At 43.8% G+C, this 25,842-nt stretch overlaps 3 protein-coding genes across 3 annotated transcripts; all 3 read right to left on the bottom strand.

Annotated features, from left to right (window-relative positions):
- Positions 1-1,422: 1,422 nt before the first annotated feature.
- On the bottom strand, positions 1,423-2,898 carry LOC150042134 (PRAME family member 8-like). The gene has a single exon (XM_090325216.1). It carries the CDS (start codon positions 2,896-2,898, stop codon positions 1,423-1,425), a length of 1,476 nt encoding a protein of 491 aa, XP_090181342.1.
- A 3,167-nt stretch (positions 2,899-6,065) lies between these two features.
- LOC150042133 (PRAME family member 8-like) lies at positions 6,066-11,725 on the bottom strand. Its single transcript, XM_090325215.1, has 3 exons — positions 10,202-11,725; positions 6,328-6,427; positions 6,066-6,235 (listed from the first exon to the last, which is right to left on the bottom strand). Exons 1-3 carry the CDS (start codon positions 11,723-11,725, stop codon positions 6,066-6,068), a joined length of 1,794 nt encoding a protein of 597 aa, XP_090181341.1.
- A 6,412-nt stretch (positions 11,726-18,137) lies between these two features.
- Positions 18,138-19,763, bottom strand: LOC150042132 (PRAME family member 8-like). The gene has a single exon (XM_090325214.1). It carries the CDS (start codon positions 19,761-19,763, stop codon positions 18,138-18,140), a length of 1,626 nt encoding a protein of 541 aa, XP_090181340.1.
- Positions 19,764-25,842: the final 6,079 nt, after the last annotated feature.

Raw genomic sequence — 25,842 nt, 5'->3', positions numbered from 1 at the left:
GCCAGCTTCCTTCTGGACCTGGCATCTCAGGTAGCTGACTGGAAGAGTGGCCATTGTCTTTGGGTAGGTGGTAGAAGAAACAGAAGCAGGCCCCAGGAGTCTTTGTCATGACCTTGATGCTGATATTAGGGTCAAAAGATCTACTCCTTGAGGGGGCTTGCTGCTTGATTTCCAATCCTGGCTGGTCTGCACACACAGGGACAGACTCTGCCCAGTCCCTGGAAGGGAGGCTAAGTCCCTGTCTGAGTCGGAGCTGCTAATCTCTTTGCCTCTGCTCTTCTAGGACAATGGAGGCCTTTCTGCCACTGTGGCCATCCATTTCCCTTCTGCTCCAAATCTCCAGTGTCCTTGGTCATTATGACTTTATTTCCTGGGGGCGTGGGGAGGATCAGTGCCAATCTCCTTATCACCATTCTCAATTTCAGGTCTAGAACTACACTGATTGGCTAATTATAAAGTAAATTATACATAGCGATGGATTGCCCACCATCCTATGGAGAAACAAGATCATGTCACAGCACTTGCAGATTCTGTACACTGCAGATGACTTACAGCATGGGCTCAGGTCACATGTACCTCTAAAATCTCACCTACACAGGCCAGTGTTTAACACACTGAACACAAGTGCTTTCCCAGCCACATCCCCTCATTCCTGAAGAAAATCCAACAGATGACCCACTGAGCTAGGTGTGACAAGGAGCCAAAAAGAACAGCCAGCCCAACTTACAGTAGACACCAAGACAGCAGGAAATTTGACCTTCCCTTTTGACCTTCCCTCCCCAGTCCTCTCTCCATCCCACCCTGTATGTTGTTCTCCTGGCTGCATTCCTCCTTTTTCTTCCAGCCATTCTTTTGTGCTGAAGTAAGACTTGAACTCAGGCCCTGGCGGCTGTACCCGAGCTGCATTTTCTCAAGGATTGAACTCTACCACTTGAGACACAACACACAAATCATGAAATTCGAGGATATCACATGGATTTTTCTTCAAGTGGAGATCTGAGCATGAAGTCAGATCTAGAACTTCTAGAGTAGCTAGGATTGTACCCACAGCCAACCCTCTCATTCTTGATTCTCAGGAAATGACACCATTCTGCACATGCTTTTCTTTGGTTTTTATTTTTGATTGGTTGATACAGTACACTTTAGATAGGTTTGCACACAAGCATATAGAAAACCAAGAGTTCCAGTTCTTTCCAGGCTGACTTAACTCCATATTTCTGATGATGTGTACAAAGAATACGTGTACCCCAAGAACACTCAAACTCCCGGGGCTCCAGAGATACAATTGACCTGCAAAGCTCAGGAACCCATGTCCTGTCTCTTTCTTCCACAGTGAACTTTGAAGTCTGTCCCCTGAAGAATGCCCTTAATTCCAACCGTTCATTTCTGAAGCTGAGAAGAGTTCAAGCAGAAAGCACTTGACTACAATGCCAGGGCAAAAAGCTCAGGAAGACGCTCCTCTGTGACCACCCAGGACCCATGGGGAAACAGTCTATACAAGTGGCATATTTCCCGTGCACTAGAGTGGTAGGCACAGATCTGGACCTTCTGGGTTATCCCCATGTCTTTCATTACCAGTGTCAACAGAGTACAAACCCGTGCAAACCTCTCAGGAATAACGTTCCAAAAAAAATAATCTTCATCGTCATAGCTCTCCAGAGGTGCAGGATAGATCCCTAGTCTCAAATGGCTCAACTTGGCTGTGTGGCAAAGAAGCATCTTCAGGGCAGCCATGGAAATGCGGTTTGCGTAGAAACTAAACCCTCTGAGCTTAGAGCACTGGATCAGGGCAGGCAGGATGACCAAGAGGTAGCAATCGCTGATGGCACAGTCCTCCAGGGCCAGAGTCTGCAGGCTGCCTGCCATTTGTTCCAGCAGGCTTCTCAGGGGCTCAGGACTAAATTTGCCCATTAAAATATTTCTCAGTCTCAGGTTCTTGAGCTTCTTGCTACAATTACACTGGATCAGAAGCTTCAGATCTTCTTCCGCCAGCGAACAGGAGCTCAAAGACAAGGTTTGCAATGTTGTCAGGCTCCTGACCATAGCAATGAATTTCCCACGCATAAAGAAGACAGAATGAACATGCAGTTCCTGCAGATGTTGCAGCTGCCCTAGAAAGGCCCCAAATTGGGAGAAATACCAGGTATTGTGAGTAGCGGTGGATAATCTGGGATCTAACTTGATGTGGAAGATCTGAAGTTTATTCATCTGACCAAGGAAAAAACCCAATTTTCGCATGGTTCCTTCATAAATTAATTCGCTCACGTTCAGTTCCTGGATGGAATCCAGCTTCACCACGTTCAGAGCCGTGATGATATCAAAGATGCAGTCAGAACGGATCTGCAGCTTCCTTGAGCAGAGCTGGACTCGTTCTTTCCTAGCCCCGGCCCACTGGAGCAGGTAGGTTTGGAGTTCATTCTGGGAGTGCACGTTGATGGTCAGGTCAAAGGCAATGGTCAAGGGATGTTCTTCCATCTTCCATGAATGGCAGCTAGCACTTAGGCTGTCAGTCAGGTCATTTAGATAGGAGATCTTGGCCATGGAGGGGTACCCCAATGTCCAGACACCTGGGTGCTCATTCCGCAGATCGAGCACTTGTAGTTTGCAGTGACTGGAGCGCTCCTTCCTGGCCAGAAGCAGATCAAGTCCACCCAAGACAGCCTTGAAGGTGTTCAGGTCAGGTGGCTCTTCTATGTCCCCCAGGGGAAGGCAGTAGAAGGGCCAGGCCTGAACTATGGCTTTCAGCCCCTCTGTGAGTCCTGTGGCATATGCCTCCAGGAAGAGGGAAGGAAACAGCAGCACTGGTAGATCCTCTAGGGCAGAGATGGCCAGGGACTGGTTGCTCAGCAGACTCTGCATGGCCAGACGCTGGAGCGATGGTGGGGTGCTGAGGTCCATCTCGATGGACCAGATGTGGACAGCTGTGCAGGCCTCTCTGAATCCCAGCAGGAAGGAACAGCCTCTCTAACTGCAGGCTCCAGGAATCTGTTGTTCTTCTCTGGCCTCTTGGCATCTTCATAACCCAACCCTATCCCTACCATGGCGTATCTACCAATCCAAGGGCAGCTTTTGATGGGACTTCTGAGCCACACCCATTATCCCTTCATGAGCTGCTGCACTTCAGATGAATTCAAACAGTGGTTTTGACCAGAAGTGATAGGATCAAGGCGTGACCTAGGAATTAAATGAAGATGATGACAATTTAAAAGCCTGAAAAAGGATATTGAAACAGATTGAAGGAAATGGAAAGGCCTGCATCCACCTCATGATAATGGCAATATGGAAAAAAAACTATGTGTACATTCATGCAATACTATCAAAATCTCAACAATATTCTACAATAATATAGAAGAAGCCATCCCAAAATTCATATGAAATGCCCAAAGATGCAGAATAGCAAGAATATTCCTTAGAGGAAGATCAGTGCTGGAGGATTATCAATACCAAGTTTCAAAACCTATTTCAAAGCTACAGTGATAAAATCAGTTTGGTATTGGCACAAAAATAGACCGGAGGACTACTGGAATAAAATAACAGAATCAGAAATCAATGCACAGGACTTGAGCTAACATTTGATAAGGGAGCCAGAAACACAGATGGAAGAAAGACAATTTTTTTACCAAAAGGTCCTGGCAAACACTAGGCCACATTGAAGACACAGGACAGCTGTACTTATTGCAGCATCATTTACCATTACAAGGATATGGAATCAACCCTGATACCCCTCAGTGGATGAAAGAATTATGGTGATTACACAAACTGGAATTCTATCCTCCATCAACGACAATGGCATGTCACATTCATATGGAATTAGAAAGCCTTTGAAAAAGGCATCCTGAACCAAGTAAGCCAAGCCCCAAAGAACTGACATGCACGGTTTCCCTCATTTCTAATAACTACGACATGCCTATAAATCTGCAGTAAATATAAAGGCAAATAATTGCACTTAGACAAGATTAACTAAACACAGTGAGAACAAAGAATGATTTTTTGGACAATTTCCCAGGGCCTCATGACAATATAAAATGACAAATATTGAACTGGTGGCTGGTGTCTCTTGCCTGGAACCCTAGCTACTCACATGGCTGGTGTCTGTTGTAAGCATGCTTGAGTAGAAAAATCCCCAGGAGATTCTTATTTCCATTTAACCTCTCAAACCCCAGCAGGGGTATAATGGCACCAAATAATAGCGAGGTAGCCAAGAGAAAAAGGAGCTCAGTGACAGCACCCAGGCTGTCATTCAAGCACAACAATAAACCAAATTAAAGACTCAATTCTTGAAATGAACGCCAAACATCGCAAAGAAAAGGGTTGTTTTCTTTTGTGCCATTTACATTTCCTCGCCCCCACCCCGCGGTTTATTCATTTTGCCACTGTTTTTTATTTCTCTACCCTTTGTCTGATAAATGTTTGTTTCAGGAAGGGAAGGGAAGCACAGAATCAATGAGAAAAAAGAGGAGATCCAGTTCATCAATGATTCTGTTTTGGAAATGAACCTCATACTTTGGTGGAGAGGGGAATCTGTAAGGGGAAAATGGGAAGAGAGTCCAGGAGGGGGTGATACCGTGCAAAAAGAAATGCTTTCATCACTTGAATCGTGAAACTCCAGTTACTCTGGACATCGCTTTCACAACAACAAAAAAAACACAAATAAAAAACATTTCCAAACTTTCAAAGACAGCAACTCACAGCTGTCCCTGCTAGACTAGCTTCAGACTTCCCTCCTCTGCACTCAGCCTGTTGTCTGGTATAATTAAAGGAAGGATCTACCAGATCTCTGTGAGACTCTTTCTTTCTTTTGGGGGGAAGACGGGGAAGCAGTACCTCAGTGCTCTGGAAGTCAGTATTTCTTCTAGAACAGGAAGGGAAATGTGGCCTCGAGTCGCAGTTGTTTGTGTTGTGCCCTGAGACGGGGTCCGCAAAGAAAACCACCAAGATAGAGATGTCCGAAATGCAAAAGCAAGGTTTATTGCGGGTTACATGCCAGGCAGGGAACTCTGTCCACGCGCACCCCAAGGCAGTTAGGCAGTGAGGTGGGGAGAGAAGTTGACAGTCAGGGTTTACAGTCTTTTAAAGGCAAAAATCACAGGTTTACACCCATCAGGTGGTCCAGTGAGATAAGATAGGGATTAGAGAGCTTCCCAGGCAGGTGGAAACTGAGGGCAAGTTCTCACTCCAGCTGGGTCCCATTCAACTCTCAGAGAGTAGTTTTATGGTTTGGGAAACAAATGCTATACAATGCTATATGTGCAGTATAATTTTGACACAAAATAGGTTAGTTCCTGGAGCTTATGGACACCTGTGTGGACAATGGCGGACTAAGGTCTAGAAGTTCCTGTTTATTCAGCCTTTGGGTCCTTGGAGATTTTTCGAATCGGAGGTTTTTTTTTTAAATTATTATTCTTTTATTCTGCTTTCTGAAGGGGAATAATTTTGGGTCTGGGGGTAGTTATTTTTCATCTCCACATTCCCCCCTGCCTTTGTTCCATAGGAGCCAACCTTGGCTCCTATTCTATGAAATCATTTTCCTGAGTTGTTTCACCTGCAGGGAAGTAGCATCTCTGGACCATTAACTGAATGGTTCCTAGTCTCTCTTTCATAAATTGCACAAGCTTATTAAGAATACAAGTTCCAAAAGTTAGTAAAAGTAAAAATATCACTAGGGGTCTAGACTAGACGTGAGAGTGGTGAATCAGGGAGATTTACTATACCAAGCTTTAAACCAGCTTTGGTGGGCTTCTAGTTCTTTTTTCCATTTCTGCAAACCTTCCCTAACCTTGGTCATTGTTTGTTTAACTACCCCTGAGTGATCTGCATAAAAACAGTGTTCTTTACCAAGGACTGCACAGAGGCCCTTCTGCTGTAGAAATAATCAATTTAGTCCTCTCCTGTTTTGCGTAACTACTTCAGCCAAGGAACTAAGGGAGTTTTGGAGGTGGGAAATAGAAGATTATGAACTAGGCTTTAAGTGGGCTAGAGACAAACACACAACAGGTAACAACCAACAGATTCAAAGAGACAAATTTCACAGAAAGTTCCCGGGACCAAACGGCACCCCCTTACTCTCACTCTGGAGCTGCCAAACAGACTCCACTCAGTGTGTCAAACCAGATGGACACCTCTTCGGTGCCCCCACAGGGCTTGGGGTCCAAAGACCCTTTGCCCAGAGTGGGGATCGGGATGTCTCCTGTTTCCTCCAGGATCACTGTCTGGACACGTCTATCCCAGTGAGAGCCTGCAAAGACAAATGCGACCCATCGACCGCTACAAGGTGGAAGTGAAAACAGCAACAACACACACACACAGACAAACAGCGAGCGCTCTTACCGGTTAATGAGCAACAAACCTTCCAGGCTTCAGAGGGTCCCGATGGGGTTCCTGGGGGATCCCGGACATGGCCCCACGTTGGGCGCCAAAATGTTGTGCCCTGAGACAGGGTCCGCAAAGAAAACCACCAAGATAGAGACATCCGAAATGCAAAAGCAAGGTTTATTGCGGGTTACATGCCAGGCAGGGAACCCATCCACGCGCACCCCAAGGCAGTGAGGCACTGAGGTGGGGGGAGAAGTTGACAGTCAGGGTTTACAGTCTTTTTAAAGGCAAAAATCACAGGTTCACACCCATCAGGTGGTCCAGTGAGATAAGATAGGGATTAGAGAGCTTCCCAGGCAGGTGGAAACTGAGGGCAAGTTCTCACTCCAGTTGGGTCCCATTCAACTGTCAAAGAGGAGTTTTATGGTTTGGGAAACAAATGCTATACAATGCTATACGTGCAGTCTAATTTTGACACAAAATAGGTTAGTTCCTGGAGCTTATGGACGCCTGTGTGGACAATGGCTGACTAAGGTCCAGAAGTTCCTGTTTATTCAGCCTTTGGGTCCTTGGAGATTTTTCAAAGCAGAGGGTTTTTTTATTCTTTTATTCTGCTTACTGAAGGGGAATAATTTTGGGTCTGGGGGTAGTACTTTTTCATCTCTACACTTTGATTGCATTTGAACAGGCTTTAGATATTGAGGTTGGTTATCCCGAAAACTTGGAGAAGCAAAAAGAATATTCTTGCTCTCAGGAAATGTCAAAAAGACCAGATCCACCCTCTGGGAGATGTGTGGGTCACATCTGCCCAGATTATACTCTGAACTTTTCAGATACCCGCAATAGCATTTGATTTTATGTCTCAATCGAGATTATTTCCTACATTGGAATCTACTTCCTCTTCTCTATCCCTTCCTGTCAACACTTTCTGATGGAAAGATATTTTTCTCTCTTTTTTTGTAGATTGTGGGACTGGAATTCTAGGGCTGCGCGCTGTCCCTGAGCTCTTTAGCGCACGGCTACCACCCTATCCCTGGAACCACAGCAATATTTCTAGTTTTCTGGTTTTTAATGGAGGAAAGGGTCTCACTGACTTTAGTGCCTGGGCTGGCTTGGAACCATGATCCACAGATCTCAGCCTCCTGATTACCTGGAATTACAGGTATTCCTTTGTTTTCTTCTGGTTGTGTTTGTTTGTTTGGTTTGCTCTTTCTCCTTATGATATATATCATATGGTCAGTGTAGCTGAATTTGTGCCTGGTATACTGCATATAAGCTAATTTATTTGAAATAGGGAAATTAAGGGGGAAAACTAGATGACTGGGAGGGGGTGTGAGGAGAAAAACTGGGAGGGAAAAAAAACCCATCAGAATGAGTATGTGTATAAGAAGTAATGTAGCCAGGAACCAGTGGCTCGTGACAGTAATTCTAGCTAATCAGGAGGCTGAGATGTGTGAATCATGGTTGAAAGCTAGCCCAAGACTTAATTCAGTGAGACTCTTATCTCCAACTAACCACCAGAAAACCACATGCGGCTTGGTGACTCAATGGTAGATCCCTAGCCTTGAGCTTGTGAGCTCAGGGATAGAGGCCAGGCCCAGAGTTCAAGCCTCACCACCGCGCTCAGGGATAGAGGCCAGGCTCAGAGTTCAAGCCCCACCACCGCCACCAACAATAGAAAACAAGTACCTACTACCTCACAATGACAACTGTCACACCTTTACATCACCTGGCAATTAAATACAAATGAAAAGAAAGAACACAATTAAAGCTAACTACAAATAAGGAAAGGAATGTTTCCTCACAGGGCAGGCTTCAAATCAAGATCCTTAGGTCTCAGCTTACTGAGTTGCTACGTGTTAACCAATGTGAGCCACTCAAAATGGATTTTTGCCAGGCAAATGAGGAGGGTGAGATCTGAGGATCCAGGTTCAAAACAGCCCAGGCAGGTATATCCATGAGATGCTTTATTATTATTATTATTATTATTTATTGTAATTAATAAAAGGGTTACGTGATATTTGCCACATAGAAGGTGCATTAATTCACATACATTGATACCCTTTCACATGTCTTGGTACCCATTACCCTCCCCCCACCCCACCCTCCACCCCCCGTCTTGGTTTTCCCACTTCCCTATCAAATTTCAAATAACCAAATACAAATAAATTCAATATATCATATAGCAAAGTGAGATACTGTATCAATATGAGATACCCAAGGGACAGCAAAGGAGATGAGAGATAACATAGTACATTAAGGACAACAATCATTCATTATATGGCTTTTGTTTCAATATCCTAGAGGAGGGTGAGATCTGAGGATCAAGGTTCAAAACAGCCCAGGCAGGTATATCCATGAGATTCTTATCACCAAGGTGCCACCAGAAACCCACAAGGTGTGCTGTGGCTCAAGTGGTACAGTGCTAGCCTTGAGCTGATGACCTCAGGGACAACGACCAGGTCTTCAATTCAAGCCTCATGTCCATAAATACATAAATATGTACACATATAAATAATAAAAAGATCTTATGTGATGATTAAGCAAGAACTGAGATTCCAAGATGAATGAATTTTTTATCTGATCCACGACTTCTAGTTTAATGCCTCGCGAGTCTGTAGTGTTCCTGGATCATAAAAACCAGATTTCCTTCAACAACTGTTGGGAACAATCATGTCACATGACCCAGAGCCTCTATTTTTTTTGCATTGAGTGTTTTTGGTGTGGGGTCTTGAGCGTTGTCCCTGTCCTATTTCACTCAAAGCTAGCACTCTACCACTTGAGCCACAGCTCCACTTGTTGAGAGAATCTCATGGACTTTATAGACCTTGCTGGCTTTGACCCTCAATCCTCACTTGTCAGCCTTTAGAGCAGGGAGAATTACAAGTGAGAGCGCCCAGCCCATGACCACATTAATCTAGTCTTAGTTTAGGATGGCCTTGTGTATGTTTGTTCAGGGCTTTCGGTCATAGTGGTTTCACTGTAGAAATTCATTCTTCTGCATTCCAAGTCTGTATTTGCAATCAGAGTGGGAGAAATAGTTCAGATTTTCCTATCGATTGCATATTCTGTAGATGGCCTTTAATACTGATTTCCAGACTACACTTGAGCAACCCCCAAATCTTGAATGATTTCCACAACACAATCTTCTTGGCACTCAGCGACCAAAACAAGAAGTGTGGAGATTCTGGGGTCTGAGGGTCAACACAAATGCTTTCCCAGCTACATCCCCTCATTCCTGAAGAAATTCCAATAGATGACCCATTGGGCTAGGCATGAAAAAGAGTCAAAAAGAACAGCCAGCCCAACTTACAGCAGACACCAAGACAGCAGGAAATTTTACCTTCCCTTTTGACCTTCCCTACCCAGTCCTCTCTCCATCCCACCCTGTATGTTGTTCTCCTGGCTGCATTCCTCCCTTTTCTTCCAGCCATTCTTTTGTGCTGAAGTGAGACTTGAACTCAGGCACTGGCGGCTGTACCCGAGCTGCATTTTCTCAAGGATAGTATTCTACCACTTGAGACACAACACAGAAATCATGGAGTTCTAGGATATCACATGGATTTTTCTTCAAGTGGAGACCTGAGCATTAACTCAGATCTTGACCTTCTTGAGTAGCTAGGATTGTACCCACAGCCAACACTCTCATTCTGGACTCTTGGGAAATGACACCATTCTGCACATGCTTTTCTTTGGTTTTTATTTTTGATTGGTTCATACAGTACAGTTTAGATAGCAAGGAGTTATCCCACAACTTACAGGTTTGCACACAAGCATGCAGAAAGGCACTTGACTACAATGCCAGGGCAGAAAGCTCAGGAAGACACTCCTCTGTGACCACCCAGGAATCATGGGGCAACAGCCTATAAAAGTGGCATATATCCCTCACATCACAGTAGTGGGCACAGATCTGGACCTTCTGGGTTATCCCCATGTCTTTCAGTACCGGTATCAACAGAGTACAAACCCGTGCAAACCTCTCAGGATTAATGTTCCAAAAAAAACAATCTTCATCGTTATAACTCTCCTGAGGCGCAGGATAGATCCCTAGTCTCAAATGGCTCATCTTGGCTGTGTGGCAAAGAAGCATCTTCAGGGCAGCCATGGAAATGTGGTTTCCATAGAAACTAAAACCTCTGAGCTTAGAGCACTGGATCAGGGCAGGCAGGATGACCAAGAGGTCACCATCATTGATGGCACAGTCCTCCAGGGCCAGAGTCTGCAGGCTGCCTGCCAAGTGCTCCAGCAGGCTTCTCAGGGGCTCAGGACTGAATTTGCCCATTAAAATATTTCTCAGTCTCAGGTTCTTGAGCTTCTTGCTACAATTACACCGGATCAGAAGACTCAGATCTCCTTCCTCCAGGAAACAGGAGCTCAAAGACAGGGTTTGCAATGTTGTCAGGCTCCTGACCATAGCAATGAATGTTCCACGTATAAAGAAGACAGAATGAACGTGCAGTTCCTGCAGATGTTGCAGCTGCCCTAGAAAGGCCCCAAATTGGGAGAAATACCAGGTATTGTGAGTAGCTTTGGCTAATCTGACAGCTACTTTGCAGATGTGGAAGATCTGAAGGTTCTTCATCTGACCCAGGAAAGGACCCAATTTTTGCATGGTTCCGTCATAAATTAATTCACTCACGATCAGTTCCTGGATGGAATCCAGCTTCACCACGTTCAGAGCCATGAGGATACTACAGGTGCAGTCAGAACGAATCTGCAGCTTCCTTGAGCAGAGCTGGACTCGTTCTTTCCTAGCCCAGGCCCACTGGAGCAGGTAGGTTTGGAGTTCATTCTGGGAGTGCACGTTGATGGTCAGGTCGAAGGCAATGGTCAAGGGATGTTCTTCCATCTTCCATGAATGGCAGCTAGCTCTTACGTTGTCAGTCAGGTCATTTAGATAGGAGATCTTGGCCATGGTGGGGTACCCCAATGTCCAGATACCTGGGTGCTCTTTCCGCAGATTGAGTACTTGTAGTTTGCAGTGACTGGAGCGCTCCTTCTTGGCCAGAAGCAGATCAAGTCCACCCAAGACAGCCTTGAAGGTGTTCAGGTCTGGTGACTTTTTTACGTCTCCCAGGGGAAGGCAGTAAAAGGGCCAGGCCTGAACTATGGCTTTCAGCCCCTCTGTGAGTCCTGTGGCATATGCCTCCAGGAAGAGGGAAGGAAACAGCAGCACTGGTAGATCCTCTAGGGCAGAGATGGCCAGGGACTGGTTGCTCAGCAGACTCTGCATGGCCAGATGCTGGAGCGATGGTGGGGTGCTGAGGTCCATCTCGATGGACCAGATGTGGACAGCTGTGCAGGCCTCTCTGAATCCCAGCAGGAAGGAACAGGCTCTAACTGCAGGCTCCAGGAATCTGTTGTTCTTCTCTGGCCTCTTGGCATCTTTATAACCCAACCCTATCCCTACCATGGCGTATCTACCAATCCAAGGGCAGCTTTTGATGGGATTTCTGAGCCACACCCATTATCTCTTCATGAGCTGCTGCGCTTGGGGTCAATTCAAACAGTGGTTTTGAGCAGAAGAGACAGGACTAAAGGTGTGACCTAGGAATTAAATGAAGATGATGACAATTTAAAAGCCTGAAAAAGGATATTGAAACAGATTGAAGGAAATGGAAAGGCCTGCATCCACCTCATGATAATGGCAATATGGAAAAAAAACTATGTGTACATTCATGCAATACTATCAAAATCTCAACAATATTCTACAATAATATAGAAGAAGCCATCCCAAAATTCATATGAAATACCCAAAGATGCAGAATAGCAAGAATATTCCTTAGAGGAAGATCAGTGCTGGAGGATTATCAATACCAAGTTTCAAAGCCTATTTCAAAGCTACAGTGATAAAATCAGTTTGGTATTGGCACAAAAATAGGCCAGAGGACTACTGGAATAAAATAACAGAATCAGAAATCAATGCACAGGACTTGAGCTAACATTTGATAAGGGAGCCAGAAACACAGATGGAAGAAAGACAATTTCTTTAACAAAAGGTCCTGGCAAACACCCTAGTGCTGCACCACAATGCAGACACAGGACAGCTGTGCTTATGACAGCATCCTTTACTGAGGATCGAAGAAAAATAGGTATCTATATTTTGATGAACCATTTGCATTTTTGAATTTGTATTGAATTTGTATTTTCTTTAACTTGCTTTTGTGCTTCTATATACTTGCTTGCTATAACCTTGAGGAAGGTAACAGCAGTTCTCATGACTAATCTACAACCATCCACTCGCCCTTGGGCCCTAGACACTCCCGGATCTGGAGCACGAGTTACCCTCTGGTAGGGAGATTACACATTCCAGACCCTCCACCTAGGCCTGGGGTTTCAAGGGCCATCTGGAACCTACAAGGTCGGACTTGCAGGGGTCAGCAAACTAGGGCAATCGCAAGCCCTTTACCATGGAGATAAAACCATCCTCCTAGAATCACCATAGGGGCTCTGTCCAATCAGTTCAAAGCATGACAGCCCACTAGCCTGACCAATGATTAGCCTCGGCCCCTTTCCCACTTTGTGTCGCACCAATCATTGCTAGAACTTTGGTATGAATTTTCCCGCCTGGTGTATCGATTTGTTACTAATGCTTGCTGGGGCCTTCCCTCTACCAATGAATGTACAAAAGGTGCTGTAATTTTGTGCTCGGGGCCTTTGGTCTGCATTCGATTATCAGTGCACAAGGACCCGTGCTCGAGCTCGTCAATAAACGACTCATTGCAGTTTGCATTGATCTCTGGCCTCCGGTGATCCTTCCCGGGGGCTTCAAGTTTCTGGGCAGTCTATTACCATTACAAGGATATGGAATCAACCCTGGTACCCATCAGTGGATGAAAGAATTATGGTGATTGCACAAACTGGAATTCTATCCTCCATCCATGACAATGGCATGTCACAGTCATATGGAATTAGAAAGCCTTTAAAAAAGGCACCCTGAACCATTTTGTGCCATTTACATATCATTTCCTCCCACCCATGGTTTCTTCATTTTGCCACTGTTTTTTATTTCTCTACCCTTTGTCTGATAAATGTTTGTTTCGGGAAGGGAAGGGAAGCACAGAAACAATGAGGAAAAAAGGTGACCCAGTTCATCAATGATTCTGTTTTGGAAATGAACCTCATACTTCGGTGGAGAGGGGAATCTGTAAGGGGAAAATGGGAAGAGAGTCCAGGAGGGGGTGATACCGTGCAAAAAGAAATGCTTTCATCACTTGAATCGTGAAACTCTAGTTACTCTGGACATCGCTTTCACAACAACAAAAAAAACACAAACAAAAAACATTTCCAAACTTTCAAAGACAGCAACTCACAGCTGTCCCTGCTAGACTAGCTTCAGACTTCCCTCCTCTGCACTCAGCCTGTTGTCTGGTATAATTAAAGGAAGGATCTACCAGATCTCTGTGAGACTCTTTCTTTATTTTCTTTTTTTTTTTTGGAGTGGGGTGGGGTGGGGAAGCAGTACCTCAGTGCTCTGGAAGTCAGTATTTCTTCTAGAAGAGGAAGGGAAATGTGGCCTTGAGTGGCAGTTGTTTGATTGCATTTGAACTGGCTTTAGATATTGAGGTTGGTTATCCCGAACACTTGGACAAGAAGAAAGAATTTTCTTGCTCTCAGGAAATATCAAAAAGACCAGATCCACCCTCTGGGAGATGAGTGGGTCACATCTGCCCAGATTATACTCTGAACTTTTCAGATACCAGCAATAGCATTTGATTTTATGTCTCAATCGAGATTAATTCCTACATTGGAATCTACTTCCTCTTCTGTATCCCTTCCCGTCAACACTTTCTGATGGAAAGATATTTTTCTCTCTTTTTTTGTAGAATGTGGGACTGGAATTCTAGGGCTGGGCGCTGTCCCTGAGCTCTTTAGCTCACAGCTACCACCCTATCCCTGGAACCACAGCAATATTTCTAGTTTTCTGGTTTTTAATGGAGGAAAGGGTCTCACCGACTTTAGTGCCCGGTGAGCCACTCAAAATGGATTTTTGCCAGGCAACTGGGAAGGGTGAGATCTGAGGATCAAGGTTCAAAACAGCCCAGGCAGGTATATCCATGAGATTCTTATCACCAAGGTGCCACCAGAAACCCACAAGGTGTGCTGTGGCTCAATTCAAGCCTCATGTCCATAAATACATAAATATGTACACATATAAATAATAAAAAGATCTTATGTGATGATTAAGCAAGGACTGAGATTCCAAGATGAATGAATTTTTTATCTGATCCACAACTTCTAGTTTAATGCCTCGCGAGTTTGTAGTGTTCCTGGATCATAAAAACCAGATTTCCTTCAACAACTGTTGGGAACAATCATGTCACATGACCCAGAGCCTCTATTTTTTTTGCATTGAGTGTTTTTGGTGTGGGGTCTTGAGCGTTGTCCCTGTCCTATTTCACTCAAAGCTAGCGCTCTACCACTTGAGCCACAGCTCCACTTGTTGAGAGAATCTCATGGACTTTATGGACCTGGCTGGCTTTGACCCTCAGTCCTCACTTGTCAGCCTTTAGAGCAGGGAGAATTACAGGTGAGGGCGCCCAGCCCCTGACCACATTAATCTAGTCTTAGTTTAGGATGGCCTTGTGTATGTTTGTTCAGGGCTTTGGGTCATAGTGGTTTCACTGTAGAAATTCATTCTTCTGCATTCCAAGTCTATATTGGAATACAGAGTGGGTGAAATAGTTTGGATTTTCCTAATGATTGCATTTTCTGTAGATGGCCTTTAATACTGATTTCCAGACTACACTTGAGCAAGTCTTGAATGATTTCCACAACACAATCTTCTTGGCACTCAGGGACCAAAACAAGAAGTGTGGAGATTCTGGGGTCTGAGGATTAACATCACAAAATCTTTTGTCTCACAGACCATTTCTTCTACTGTTGTCACAGAAGGGTGGCCTATGTAGACAGGGCCCCAGGCCGGATGTGCAACTCCAATTGACACAAGGATATTGTTTAACCAGGAAGAACATGGAGCCCTCAAAGATGGGGGTGGAGGTTGTGAGGGACACTGAGACCCAAAGAACAGCACTTCTAACTGGCAGAGTTGGCAACCCAACTACTATCTACATTAGCTTAGAAGCTGGGCCAGAGAAGGGGCAGCAGGCTCCACCAGGCTGTCTGAGCCACCAAATGCCTGTCCCTCCTTGATCTCCATTGGGAAGGGACATGGTCAGTATTTACTGAGACTCAGGACCATACTAAAGGCAGAGGCACTAACACACTTTAGTGGTCAAGCAGGGCTGGCTGGCCCAGGAGATACCACCAGCTCTGAAGGGCTCTGAAGGGTCTCTGCAGCTCTCCTTTGCCACAGGCAACACTTTTTTATCATTTTTTTAAATTGTACTTAGTGGAAGGGTTACATGATATTTGCCAGATAGACAGTGCATTAATTCACATACATTGATACCCTTTCACATGTCTTGGTCCCCATTTCCCTCCCCCCTCACCCCCACCCGTCATCTTGTTTTCCCCCCTTCCCTATCCAATTTCAAATAGTCAGATACAAATATATCCTATATATCAGATAAAAAGGTGAGATAGTGTAACAGTATGAGATAACCAAGGGACAGCAAAAGAGATGAGAGATAACAGAGTACATTAAGGACAACAATCACTCATTATATGGCTTCTGTTTCTATATCCTAGAGGTCCTTTCATTTAGCTTCATACTATATGGCTTTATGTATCTAGATTTTGTTCTATTGTGAATCTCTGCTAGGTGAGCTCAAGGTTTCTACTGATTATGACAAATGAGGGGAACCATTGAGCCTAAGTTCCTTTGAGTCTGGCTTACTTCACTTAATATGGTTTTTTCTAAGTCTTTCCATTTCCTAACAAATGGGGCGATGTCATTCTTTCTGACAGCAGCATCGAATTCCACTGTGTACAAATACCACAACTTGTTGATCCACTCATCAACTGAGGGACATCTGGGTTGGTTCCATATCTTTGCTATGGTAAATAGTGCTGCAGTGAACATTGTTGTGCTAGTGGATTTAGTATGCCCTAGTTTCTGGACGATTGGGTAAATGCCAACTGGTGGAATTGCTGCATCATAGGGGAGCTCTATGTTTAGTTTTTTGAGGCACTGACAGACTACTCTTTCACATGGCCTAGTCACAGCTAAGGCAGAGATGGGCTGGTGGGTGGGACTGAATAATGGCTGGCTCTCAGTTATGCCTCAGGTTGAAGAGGGCCGCATTGGAGGGGAAGTCCTTTACCACGACGATGATGAGATTGATGGTGATAGTTCTGTCAAACATCTGCTCCATTAGTCTGCTGGTTGATTTCCAGTCCTGGCTGGTCTGCACACACAGGGACAGACTCTGCCCTTTCCCTGGAAGGGAGGCTAAGTCCCTGTCTGAGTCAGAGCTGCTAATCTCTTTGCCTCTGCTCTTCTAGGACAATGGAGGCCTTTCTGCCATTGTGGCCATCCATTTCTCTTCTGCTCCAGATCTCCAGTGTCTTGGGTCATTATGACTTTATTTTCTGGGGGCGTGGGGAGGATCAGCGCCAATCTCCTTATCACCATTCTCAATTTCAGGTCTAGAACTACACTGACTGGCTAATTGTATAGTAAATTATACACAGGAATGGGCTGCCCCCGGAATTGAGGGCTTGCACACAATATGTGGAGAAACAAGATCATGTCACAGCACTTGCAGATTCAGTGCACTGCAGATGACTTACAGCGTGGCCTCAGGTCACATGTACCCCTCAAATCTCACCTACACAGCCCAGTGTTTACTGAACACAAATGCTTTCCCATCCATGTACCCTCATTCCTGAAGAAATTCCAACCGACGGCCCACTGGCTCCTACAAAGGAACCAAAAGAACAGCCAGCCCAACTTATAGCGTCCATCAAGACACCAGGAAAATTTATCTCTGTCTTTCCTTCCCTCTCCCTCCTTTACTCCCTATCCTCCTGACTTCCCCATTTCTCCCTTTGATTCACCCTATATGCTTTTTTCCTGGCTGCCTTCCTCTCTTTTCTTCCATTCATTCTTTTATGCCAAACGGAGACTTGATCTGTGGGCCTGCAGGCTGTACCTGGGCACTTTTTCTCAAGGATACTCAAATGTCACTTGAGACACAACACAAACCACTGAAGAGGAGTAAGTCATATGGACATTTGGTCAAGTGGCCATCTCATCAGTCACTCTCAGATCTCCAACTCTTTGAGTAGCTATCACCAAGATTATCATTGTTTTCTCTTTCTTTCCTTTCTTTTATTTTTCCTGTCCTAGATACTGACCTCAGGGACCAGGCACTGTCCTCGACAGGCCAGTTCTCTACCACTTGAGCCAAATCACCACTTTGGGCTTTTCCGTGTATATGGAACCAAGCAATTTAACCCAGAGCTTCATGCATATTAGACAAGCGTTCTACCACAAAACCACACTCTGGGCGCCCAATGGTCTCATTCTTTATTGTAGGGAAATGATACCATTCTACTCAGGCTTTTCTTTGGTTTTTATTTTTGATTGGTTCATACAGTACAGTTTCGATAGGGAAGAAGTATTTCCACCAACTTAGAGTTTTGCACACAAGCATTTAGAAAAATAAGATTTTGTTCCAGTTCTTTCCAGGCTGATTTCACACCATATTCCTGGTGATGTGTACAAAGGACACCTGTAACCAAGAACACTCAAACCCTTGGGGCTCCAGAGATACAACTGACCTGCGAAGCTCAGGACCCGATGCCCTGTCTTTCTTCCACAGTGAACTTTGGAGTTGGTCCCCTGAAAAAAGCACTTACTTCCCAACGTTCATTTCTGAAGCTGAGAAGAGCTTCTAGGAGAAAAAAGAGTTGCTCAACTACAAAGGCAGAGCAGAAAGGTCAGGAAGACTCTTTTCTGTGAACATCCAGGAACCATTGGACCGCAGTCTATATAACTGGCACGTGTTCCAGACATGAAAGAATTTGGTACAGATCAGGACTTTCTGGGCTATTCCCAGGTCTTTCAATACCTGTGTCAATACAGTCTGAACCTGAGCAAATCTCTCAGGGTTAATATTCCCTAGGAACCAATCTTCGTGGCGATAGCTCTCCAGAGGAGCAGGATAGATCCCACGTCTCAAATGGCTCATCTGGGCTGTGTGGCTAAGAAGAATCTGCAGGGTAGCCATGGAGATTTGATTTCCAAAGAAACTGAAGAAGCTGAGCTGGGAGCACTGGCTCAGAATGGGCAGGATGGCCAAGAGCTGGGCGTCAGTGACGCCACACTCTTCCAGGGCCAGAGTCTGCAGGCTGCCTGCCACTTGTTCCAGCAGGCTTCTCAGAGTCTCAATACTAAAGCACCCCATGAAAAAACTTCTCAGACTCAGGTGCTTGAGCTTCTTGGTACAGGTGGCCTGGAACAAAAACCTCAGATCTTCTTCCTTCAGCAAACAGGAACTCAAAGACAAGGTTTGCAATGTGGTCAGGCTTCTGAAGAGAGCGGTAAACTTTCCATATAGAAAGAAGACTCCATGCACATGCAGCTCCTGCAGATGTCGGAGCTGCCCTAGATATGTCCCAAATTTGGAGGAATACCAGGAATTCTTCCGATTGGAGGTGGATAATCTGATATTCACCTTGCAAATGTGAAGGACCTGAAGGTTTCTCATCTTACCCAGGAAAGGTGCAAATTTACGCATCGTTCCTCGCCGACTGAATTCACTTACGATCAGTTCCTGGATGGAATCCAGTCTCACAACCTGCAGAGCCATGAGGATATTAGAGATGCAGTCAGAACTAATCTTCAGCTTCCTTGAGCAGAGCTGGACTCGTTCTTTCCTAGCCCCTACCCACTGGACCAGGTAGGTTTGGAGCTCGTTCTGAGGGCTCTTTTTGAAGGTCAGGTCAAAGGCAATGGTCAAGGAATGTTCTTCCATCTTCCACGAATGGCGACGAGCTCTTAAGCGGTCAGTCAGGTTGTTTAGACAGGAGATTTTGTCCATGAAAGGGTTCCCCAATGTCCAGATATCTGGACAGTGCTCACTCCGCAGATCGAGCACTTGGAGTTTGCAGTGACTGCAGCGCTCCTTCTTGGCCAGAAGCAGATCAAGTCCATCCAAGACAGCCTTGAAGGTGTTCAGGTCAGGTGACTCTTCTAGGGCCCCCAGGGGAAGGCAGTAGAAGGGCCAGGCCTGAACCATGGCTTTCAGCACCTCTGTGAGTCCTGTGGCATATGCCTCCAGGAAGAGGGAAGGAAACAGCAGCACTGGTAGATCCTCTAGGGCAGAGATGGCCAGGGACGGGTTGCTCAGCAGACTCTGCATGGCCAGACGCTGGAGCGATGGTGGGGTGCTGAGGTCCATCTCGATGGACCAGATGTGGACAGCTGTGCGGGCCTCTCTGAATCCCAGCAGGAAGGAACAGCTTCTAACTGCAGGCTCCAGGAATCTGCTGTTCTTCTCTGGCCTCTTGGCATCTTTATAACCCAACCCAATCCCTACCATGGCGTATCTACCAATCCAAGGGCAGCTTTTGATGGGATTTCTGAGCCACACCCATTATCTCTTCATGAGCTGCTGCGCTTGGGGTCAATTCAGCCAGTGGTTTTGACCAGAGGAGACAGGACCCGAGGTGTGGCCTAGGAATTAACTGAAGATGTGAAGGAATCATATGAAGAGAATTGAAAAGCCTGAAAAAGGACATTAAATACATTGAAGGAAATGGAAAGACCTCCCACGCTTCAGGATTGGAAGGATTCATCTCATGAAAATGGCAATACGGAACAAGGTATGTGTACATTCATGCAATACCAAGAAAATCTCAATATTCTACAATAATATAGAAGGAGCGATCCCAAAATTCATATGAAATACTCAGAGATTCGGCATAGCCAAAATGTTTCTTAGGAAACATTACTGATGAAGGATTATCAATACCAAGTTTCAAAATGTATTTCAAGGCTAGAGTAATAAAATCTGTTGGGCATTGGCACAAAAATAGGCCTGAGGACTACTGGAATAAAATAGCAAAACCAGAAATCAATGCCCAGTATTTGACAGCACCAGGTTGTTGTTTAAATATAACAGTGAAAAAAGAAAGGTCATTTCCTGTCACGAACTCCAATAAATACAAAGAAGAGGTTTTTTTTTCTTGTGTACCATTTATATATCCTTTCTACCAACCGCCTCCCCCATTCATTAATTGTGTCACAATTTTAGTTATTTCTCTACCCGTTGTCTAACAAATGTTTGTCCATTTCAGGAAGGGAAGGGAAACCTAGAAAGAATGGGACAAAAGATGACCCAGTTCATTCGGGACAGTACTCACTATTTTGGAAATAATCTTCACATTGATGGGGAAGGAAATCCAGAAGGAACAAATTGCAACAGAAGGTTAGGAGGGGGTGGTACTGTGCAAAAGGAAATGTAATCATCTCTTGAATTGTGAAACTGTAATCATCCTTTACATCCCATTCACAATAAAATTTTAAAACTTTCGAAGAAAGTATCTCACAGATAATCTTGCTAGACTGGCTTCAAACTTCCCTCCTCTGTACTCAGCCTGTTGGTTAGTATAATTAAAGGAAGGACCCACCAGATCTCTGTGAGAATCTTCCTTTTTGATTTTTTTATTTCTTTTTTTTTTTTTGGCGGGGGGGGGGGTGTATTCCTCAGTGGTGTGGAATTGAATATTTCTTGTAGAAGAGGAAATGATGCATGGCCTCAGATCTCAAAGCGTGTTTGTTTACATCTGAACTGGCTTTAGATACTGAGATTTGTTATCTAAAAGTTGGAAAAGCAGAAAGACTTCTCCTGATCTCATGAAATGTCAGCAAAGACCAGATCTACCATCTGGGAGGTGGATGGATCACTTCTGTCTGGATTAGTTTATACACTGAGTTTTTCAGATATCTGCAATCACATTTGATTTTGTTTTTCAATAGAGATTATTTCCTACATTGGAATCTACTAACTCTCAATGTCACTCCCCACCATAACTTTCTGATAGATTTTTTTCTCACTTTTGTAGATTGTGGGACTTAAATTATAGGGCTGGGCGCTGTCCCTGAGCTCTTCAGCTCAAGGCTACCCTTGAGCCACAGCACCACTTCCAAATTTCTCATCATTAATTGGAGATAAGGGTCTCACAGACTTTAGTGCCAAGGATGGCTTTGAACTGCCATTCTCAGATCTCAGCTTCCTGACTAGCTAGAATCACAGGCTTGAGCCACCTAGGACAGCTGAAAAGGTTATTTTTTAATATTATTTTTTCATATATTTTTATTGTAATTAATGAAAGGGTTATATTATATTCACCAGATGGAAGGTACATTATTTTACCCTTTCTCATGTCATGGTTCCCACTTCGCTCCCTTTCTCCCCCCCACCAGCGCCCATCTTGATTTCCCCCCTTCCCTATCCTATTTCAAATATCCAATTAAGCATATATAAAATAGATAACAAGGTGAAATATTGTAACAATATCAGATAACCAAGGGATAGCAAAAGAGATGAGAGATAACAGAGTACATTAAGGACAACAATCACTCATTATATGGCTTTTGTTTCTATATCCTAGAGGTCCTTTCATTTAGCTTCGTACTGTATGGCCTTATGTATCTAAGTTTTGTTCTAGAGTAAATCTCTGCTAGGAGAGACCAAGGTTTCTACTGATTGTGACAAATGAAGGAAACCATTGAGCCTATGTTCCTTTGAGTCTGGCTTACTTCACTTAATATGATTTTTTCTAAGTCTTTCCATTTCCTTACAAATGGGGCGATGTCATTCTTTCTGACAGCAACACAGAATTCCATTGTGTATAAATACCACATCTTGTTGATCCACTCATCAACTGAGGGACATCTGGGTTGGTTCCATATCTTTGCTATGGTAAATAGTGCTGCAATGAACATCATTGTGTTAGTGGATTTAGTATGTCCTTGTTTCTGGACAATTGGGTAAATGCCAAGTAGTGGAATTGCTGGGTCATAAGGGAGCTCCATATTTAGTCTTTTGAGGAACTGCCATAGTGCTTTCCATAGTGGTTGAATGAGTTTGCACTCCCACCAACAGTGTAGGAGTGATCCCTCCTGGCCACATCCCCTCCAGCATCTGTTGTTATTAGTTTTCCTGATCCTGGCCATTCTGAGTGAGGTGGAATCTTAGACTTGTTTTGATTTGCATTTCTTTTATGACCAGAGATGTTGAGCATTTCTTCATGTGTCTATAGGCCATTTTTATTTCTTCTTCAGAGAAGACTCTCTAAGTCTTTGGCCCATCTTTTAATGGGATGGTTGTTACTTTGGAGGTTAGTTTTGGAGTGTTTCAATTTTTTGAGTTGTTGATATATTTTAGATATGAGGCCTTTGTCTGCTGTGTGGTTAGTGAAGATCTTCTCCCACTCTGTGGGCTTCCTAATTAATTTACTAGCTATGTCCTTTGCAGAAGCTCTGCAGTTTAAAAGAGTCCCACTTATCCAGCCTTTCTCTGATTTGTTGTGATTCTTGGTCCTTATTAAGAAAGTTTTGACCTGTGCCAAGGAGGCCTGGTGTATCTCCTATTCCTTCCTGTAAAGTTTTCAGTGTGTCAGCTTTTACCTCGAGGTCTTTGATCCATTTGGAGTTAATTCTAGTGCAGGGTGACAAGGATCCAACTGTAGTTTTCTGCAGGTGCTTAACTAGTTCTGCCAGCACAACTTGTTGAAGAGGCTGTCTTTCTTCCACTCTATTTTTTGGGGTCCCTTGTCAAAGATTAGGTGGCCATAGGTCTGCGGTTTAATATCTGGGTCCTCAGTTCTATTCCATTGATCTTCATGCCTGTTCTTGTGCCAGTACCAAGCTGTTTTGGTCACTATAGCTCTGTAATAGAGTCTAAATTTTGGTATTGAAATTCCTCCAGCGCTGTTCTTCCTGCTAAGAAGTGTTTTTGCTATACGGGGTCTTTTATTATTCCATATGAAATTTTGGATTGCCTCTTCTATTTCTTTAAAGAATGACATTGGGATGTTGATGGGTATTGCGTTGAATTTGTAGATAGCCCTTGGCAAGATTGCCATTTTCACGATGTTGATTCTTCCAGTCCAGGAACATGGGAGATGTTTCCATTTCCTCAGATCTGCTTTAATTTCCTTTTTCAGGGTTTTAAAGTTTTCATCAAAAAGGTCCTTTACATTCTTAGTTAAGCTAATTCCTAGGTACTTTATTTTCTTTGAGGCTATTGTGAAAGGAGTTTCTTTCCTGATTATTGCCTCGTTCCTCTCACTGTTGGCATAGAGGAAGGCAGTTGATTTTTGAGGGTTAATTTTATACCCTGCAAGCTTGCCAAAGTTTTGGATCGGCTCAAGGAACTTGGGAGTAGAGTCTATAGGATTCTTTAAATACAGAATCATGTCATCTGCAAAGAGGGATCGTTTTACCTCCTCTTTCCCTATTTGGATCCCCTTTATGCTTGCTTCTTGTCTTATTGCACTGGCTAGGAATTCTAGTACTATGTTAAAGAGGAGTGGAGAGAGTGGGCATCCTTGTCTCGTTCCTGATTTTAGAGGGAATGGCTTTAGCTTTTTGCCATTAAGTATAATACTAGCTGTGGGTTTGTCATACACAGCCTTTATTATATTGAGGAATGTTCCTTGGATTCCTAGTTTCTCCAGAGCTTTTAGCATAAAGTGGTGTTAGATCTTGTCAAATGCCTTTTCTGCATCTATTGAGACGATTATGTGATTTTTGTCCTTGCTCCTGTTGATGTGTTGAATTATATTAATTGATTTGTGTATGTTGAACCAGGTTTGCCTCCCTGTGATGAATCCTGTTTGATCATAGTGTATAATTTTTTTGATGAGTTGTAGACAGTTGGCCAGTATTTTGTTGAGAAGTTTTGCATCAATATTCATCAAAAAATGGGTCTATAGTTCTCTTTCTTTGATGAATCTCTGTCTGGTTGGGGGATGAGGGTTATACTGGCTTCGTAGAATGAGTTTGGCAAAGACACTTTGTTTTCAACTTTGTTGAAGAGCTTGAGGAGTATTGGTGTGAGCTCTGCTTTGAAGACCTTATAAAATTCAGCTGTGAATCCATCTGGCCCTGGGCTTTTCTTAGGTGGAAGGTCTCTTATTGCCATTTCTATTTCAGTGCTTGAAATAAGCCTGTTTAGTTGGGTTAGGTCTTCTTGGTTCAGTGTGGGTATGTTAATATTGGCTAGGAATTCATCCATTTCTTCTAGATTCTCAAATTTGTTGGCGTAAAGGTTTGAAAATATTCCCTTATGATGCTCTGGATCTTGGTAATTTCTGTTGTGATTATTTTTGACCTGGCCTGGGGTTTGAACTTTTGGATTGGACTCTGCCCCACGAGCTTCTTTGACTTGAGCTTAGCACTCTACCACTCAATTCTGACTTTTCTATCTAGTTTATTGGGTGTAAGAGACTTTTCTTTCATGATGTTAAATCCTGCCAATCCAGGATCATGGGAGATCTTTCCATTTCTTTAGTTCTGCTTTAATTTCCTTATTCAGGTTTTTAAATTTTTCATCAGAGAGGTCCTTTACTTCTTTGGTTAAATTAATTCTGAAGTACTTTTTGAGGCTATCACAAAAGCAGTTGCTTAACTGATTTTAGACCCAGTCTTCTAATTATTGGCATATAGGCAAGCAATGGATTTTGGGGGGTTAATTTTATACCTTGCTACTTTTCAAAAATTTCATGTCAACAAATTAACTTGGAAGTAGAGACAATTGGGTTCCTTAAATACAGAATCATGTCCTCTGCAAAGAGGTGAAGTTTTATTTCCTCTTTCCCAATTTGAATCCCCTTTATGTTTGTTTCTTGACTTATTGCTCTAGCTAGGAATTATAATGCTATATTGAAGAGGAGTGGAGAGAGTGGGCATCCTTATCTCATTCCTGATTTTATAGGGAGTGGCTTTAACTTTTCCCCATTAAATATAATGCTAGCTGTTGGTTTGTCATACCCAGTCTTTATTATACTGAGGAAGGTACCATGAATTCCTAGTTTCTCCAGAGCACTTATTATAAAGGGGTGTTGGGTTTTATCAAATGCTTTATCTGCATTGATTGTGATGACCTTGTATCCTTGACCTGTTGGTGTGATGAATTATACGTATTGATTACACATATTGAATCAGCTTTACATACTTGCGATGACAAATCTGGCCTGAAAAGAAATGCAAATCAAACATCTCCAAGATTTCATTTCACCCCACTTAGAAAGGCCATTATCAAGAACAAGAGGTGCTGGCAGGCTCGTGAGCAAAAGGAAATGGTAATACACTGTAGCTGAGAGTTCAAACTCATTTAGCCACACTGGATAGCAGTATGGTGATTCCCCAAAAGACTAAACACGGAAATTCATAATTACCCAGCATTCCTACTCCTTGCCATTTAACCAAATGTCCACAAGCCAAGGCACTAAAGCTACCAGCACAATGACTTTCATTGCAGCCTTATTTCCCATAACTAAGATTATGGATCCAACCCAGATTCACCTCAATGTATGAACGGATCAAGAAGATGAGGTATTTATACACAATAGAATTCTCTGTTGCCATCAGAAAGAATGACATCAAACCAT

Source organism: Megascapheus bottae, chromosome 37 (genome assembly GCF_031878675.1).
Source record: "Megascapheus bottae isolate mThoBot1 chromosome 37, mThoBot2.hap1, whole genome shotgun sequence".
Lineage (NCBI taxonomy): Eukaryota > Metazoa > Chordata > Mammalia > Rodentia > Geomyidae > Megascapheus > Megascapheus bottae.
Note: the sequence above shows the minus strand (reverse complement) of the source record. Positions and strands in the feature narration are given on the sequence as shown.

Coding starts and splice junctions, on each gene's coding strand:
- LOC150042134 (XM_090325216.1), bottom strand. CDS start 2,898: ATGGACCTCAGCACCCCACCATCGCTCCAGCGTCTGGCCATGCAGAGT.
- LOC150042133 (XM_090325215.1), bottom strand. CDS start 11,725: ATGGTAGGGATAGGGTTGGGTTATAAAGATGCCAAGAGGCCAGAGAAG. Junction 6,428..10,201: donor TCTGTGCCCACTACTGTGAT/GTGAGGGATATA, acceptor ACCCTGTCTCAG/GGCACAACATTTTGGCGCCC. Junction 6,236..6,327: donor GGTTTGTTGCTCATTAACCG/GTAAGAGCGCTC, acceptor TTGTCTTTGCAG/GCTCTCACTGGGATAGACGT.
- LOC150042132 (XM_090325214.1), bottom strand. CDS start 19,763: ATGGTAGGGATTGGGTTGGGTTATAAAGATGCCAAGAGGCCAGAGAAG.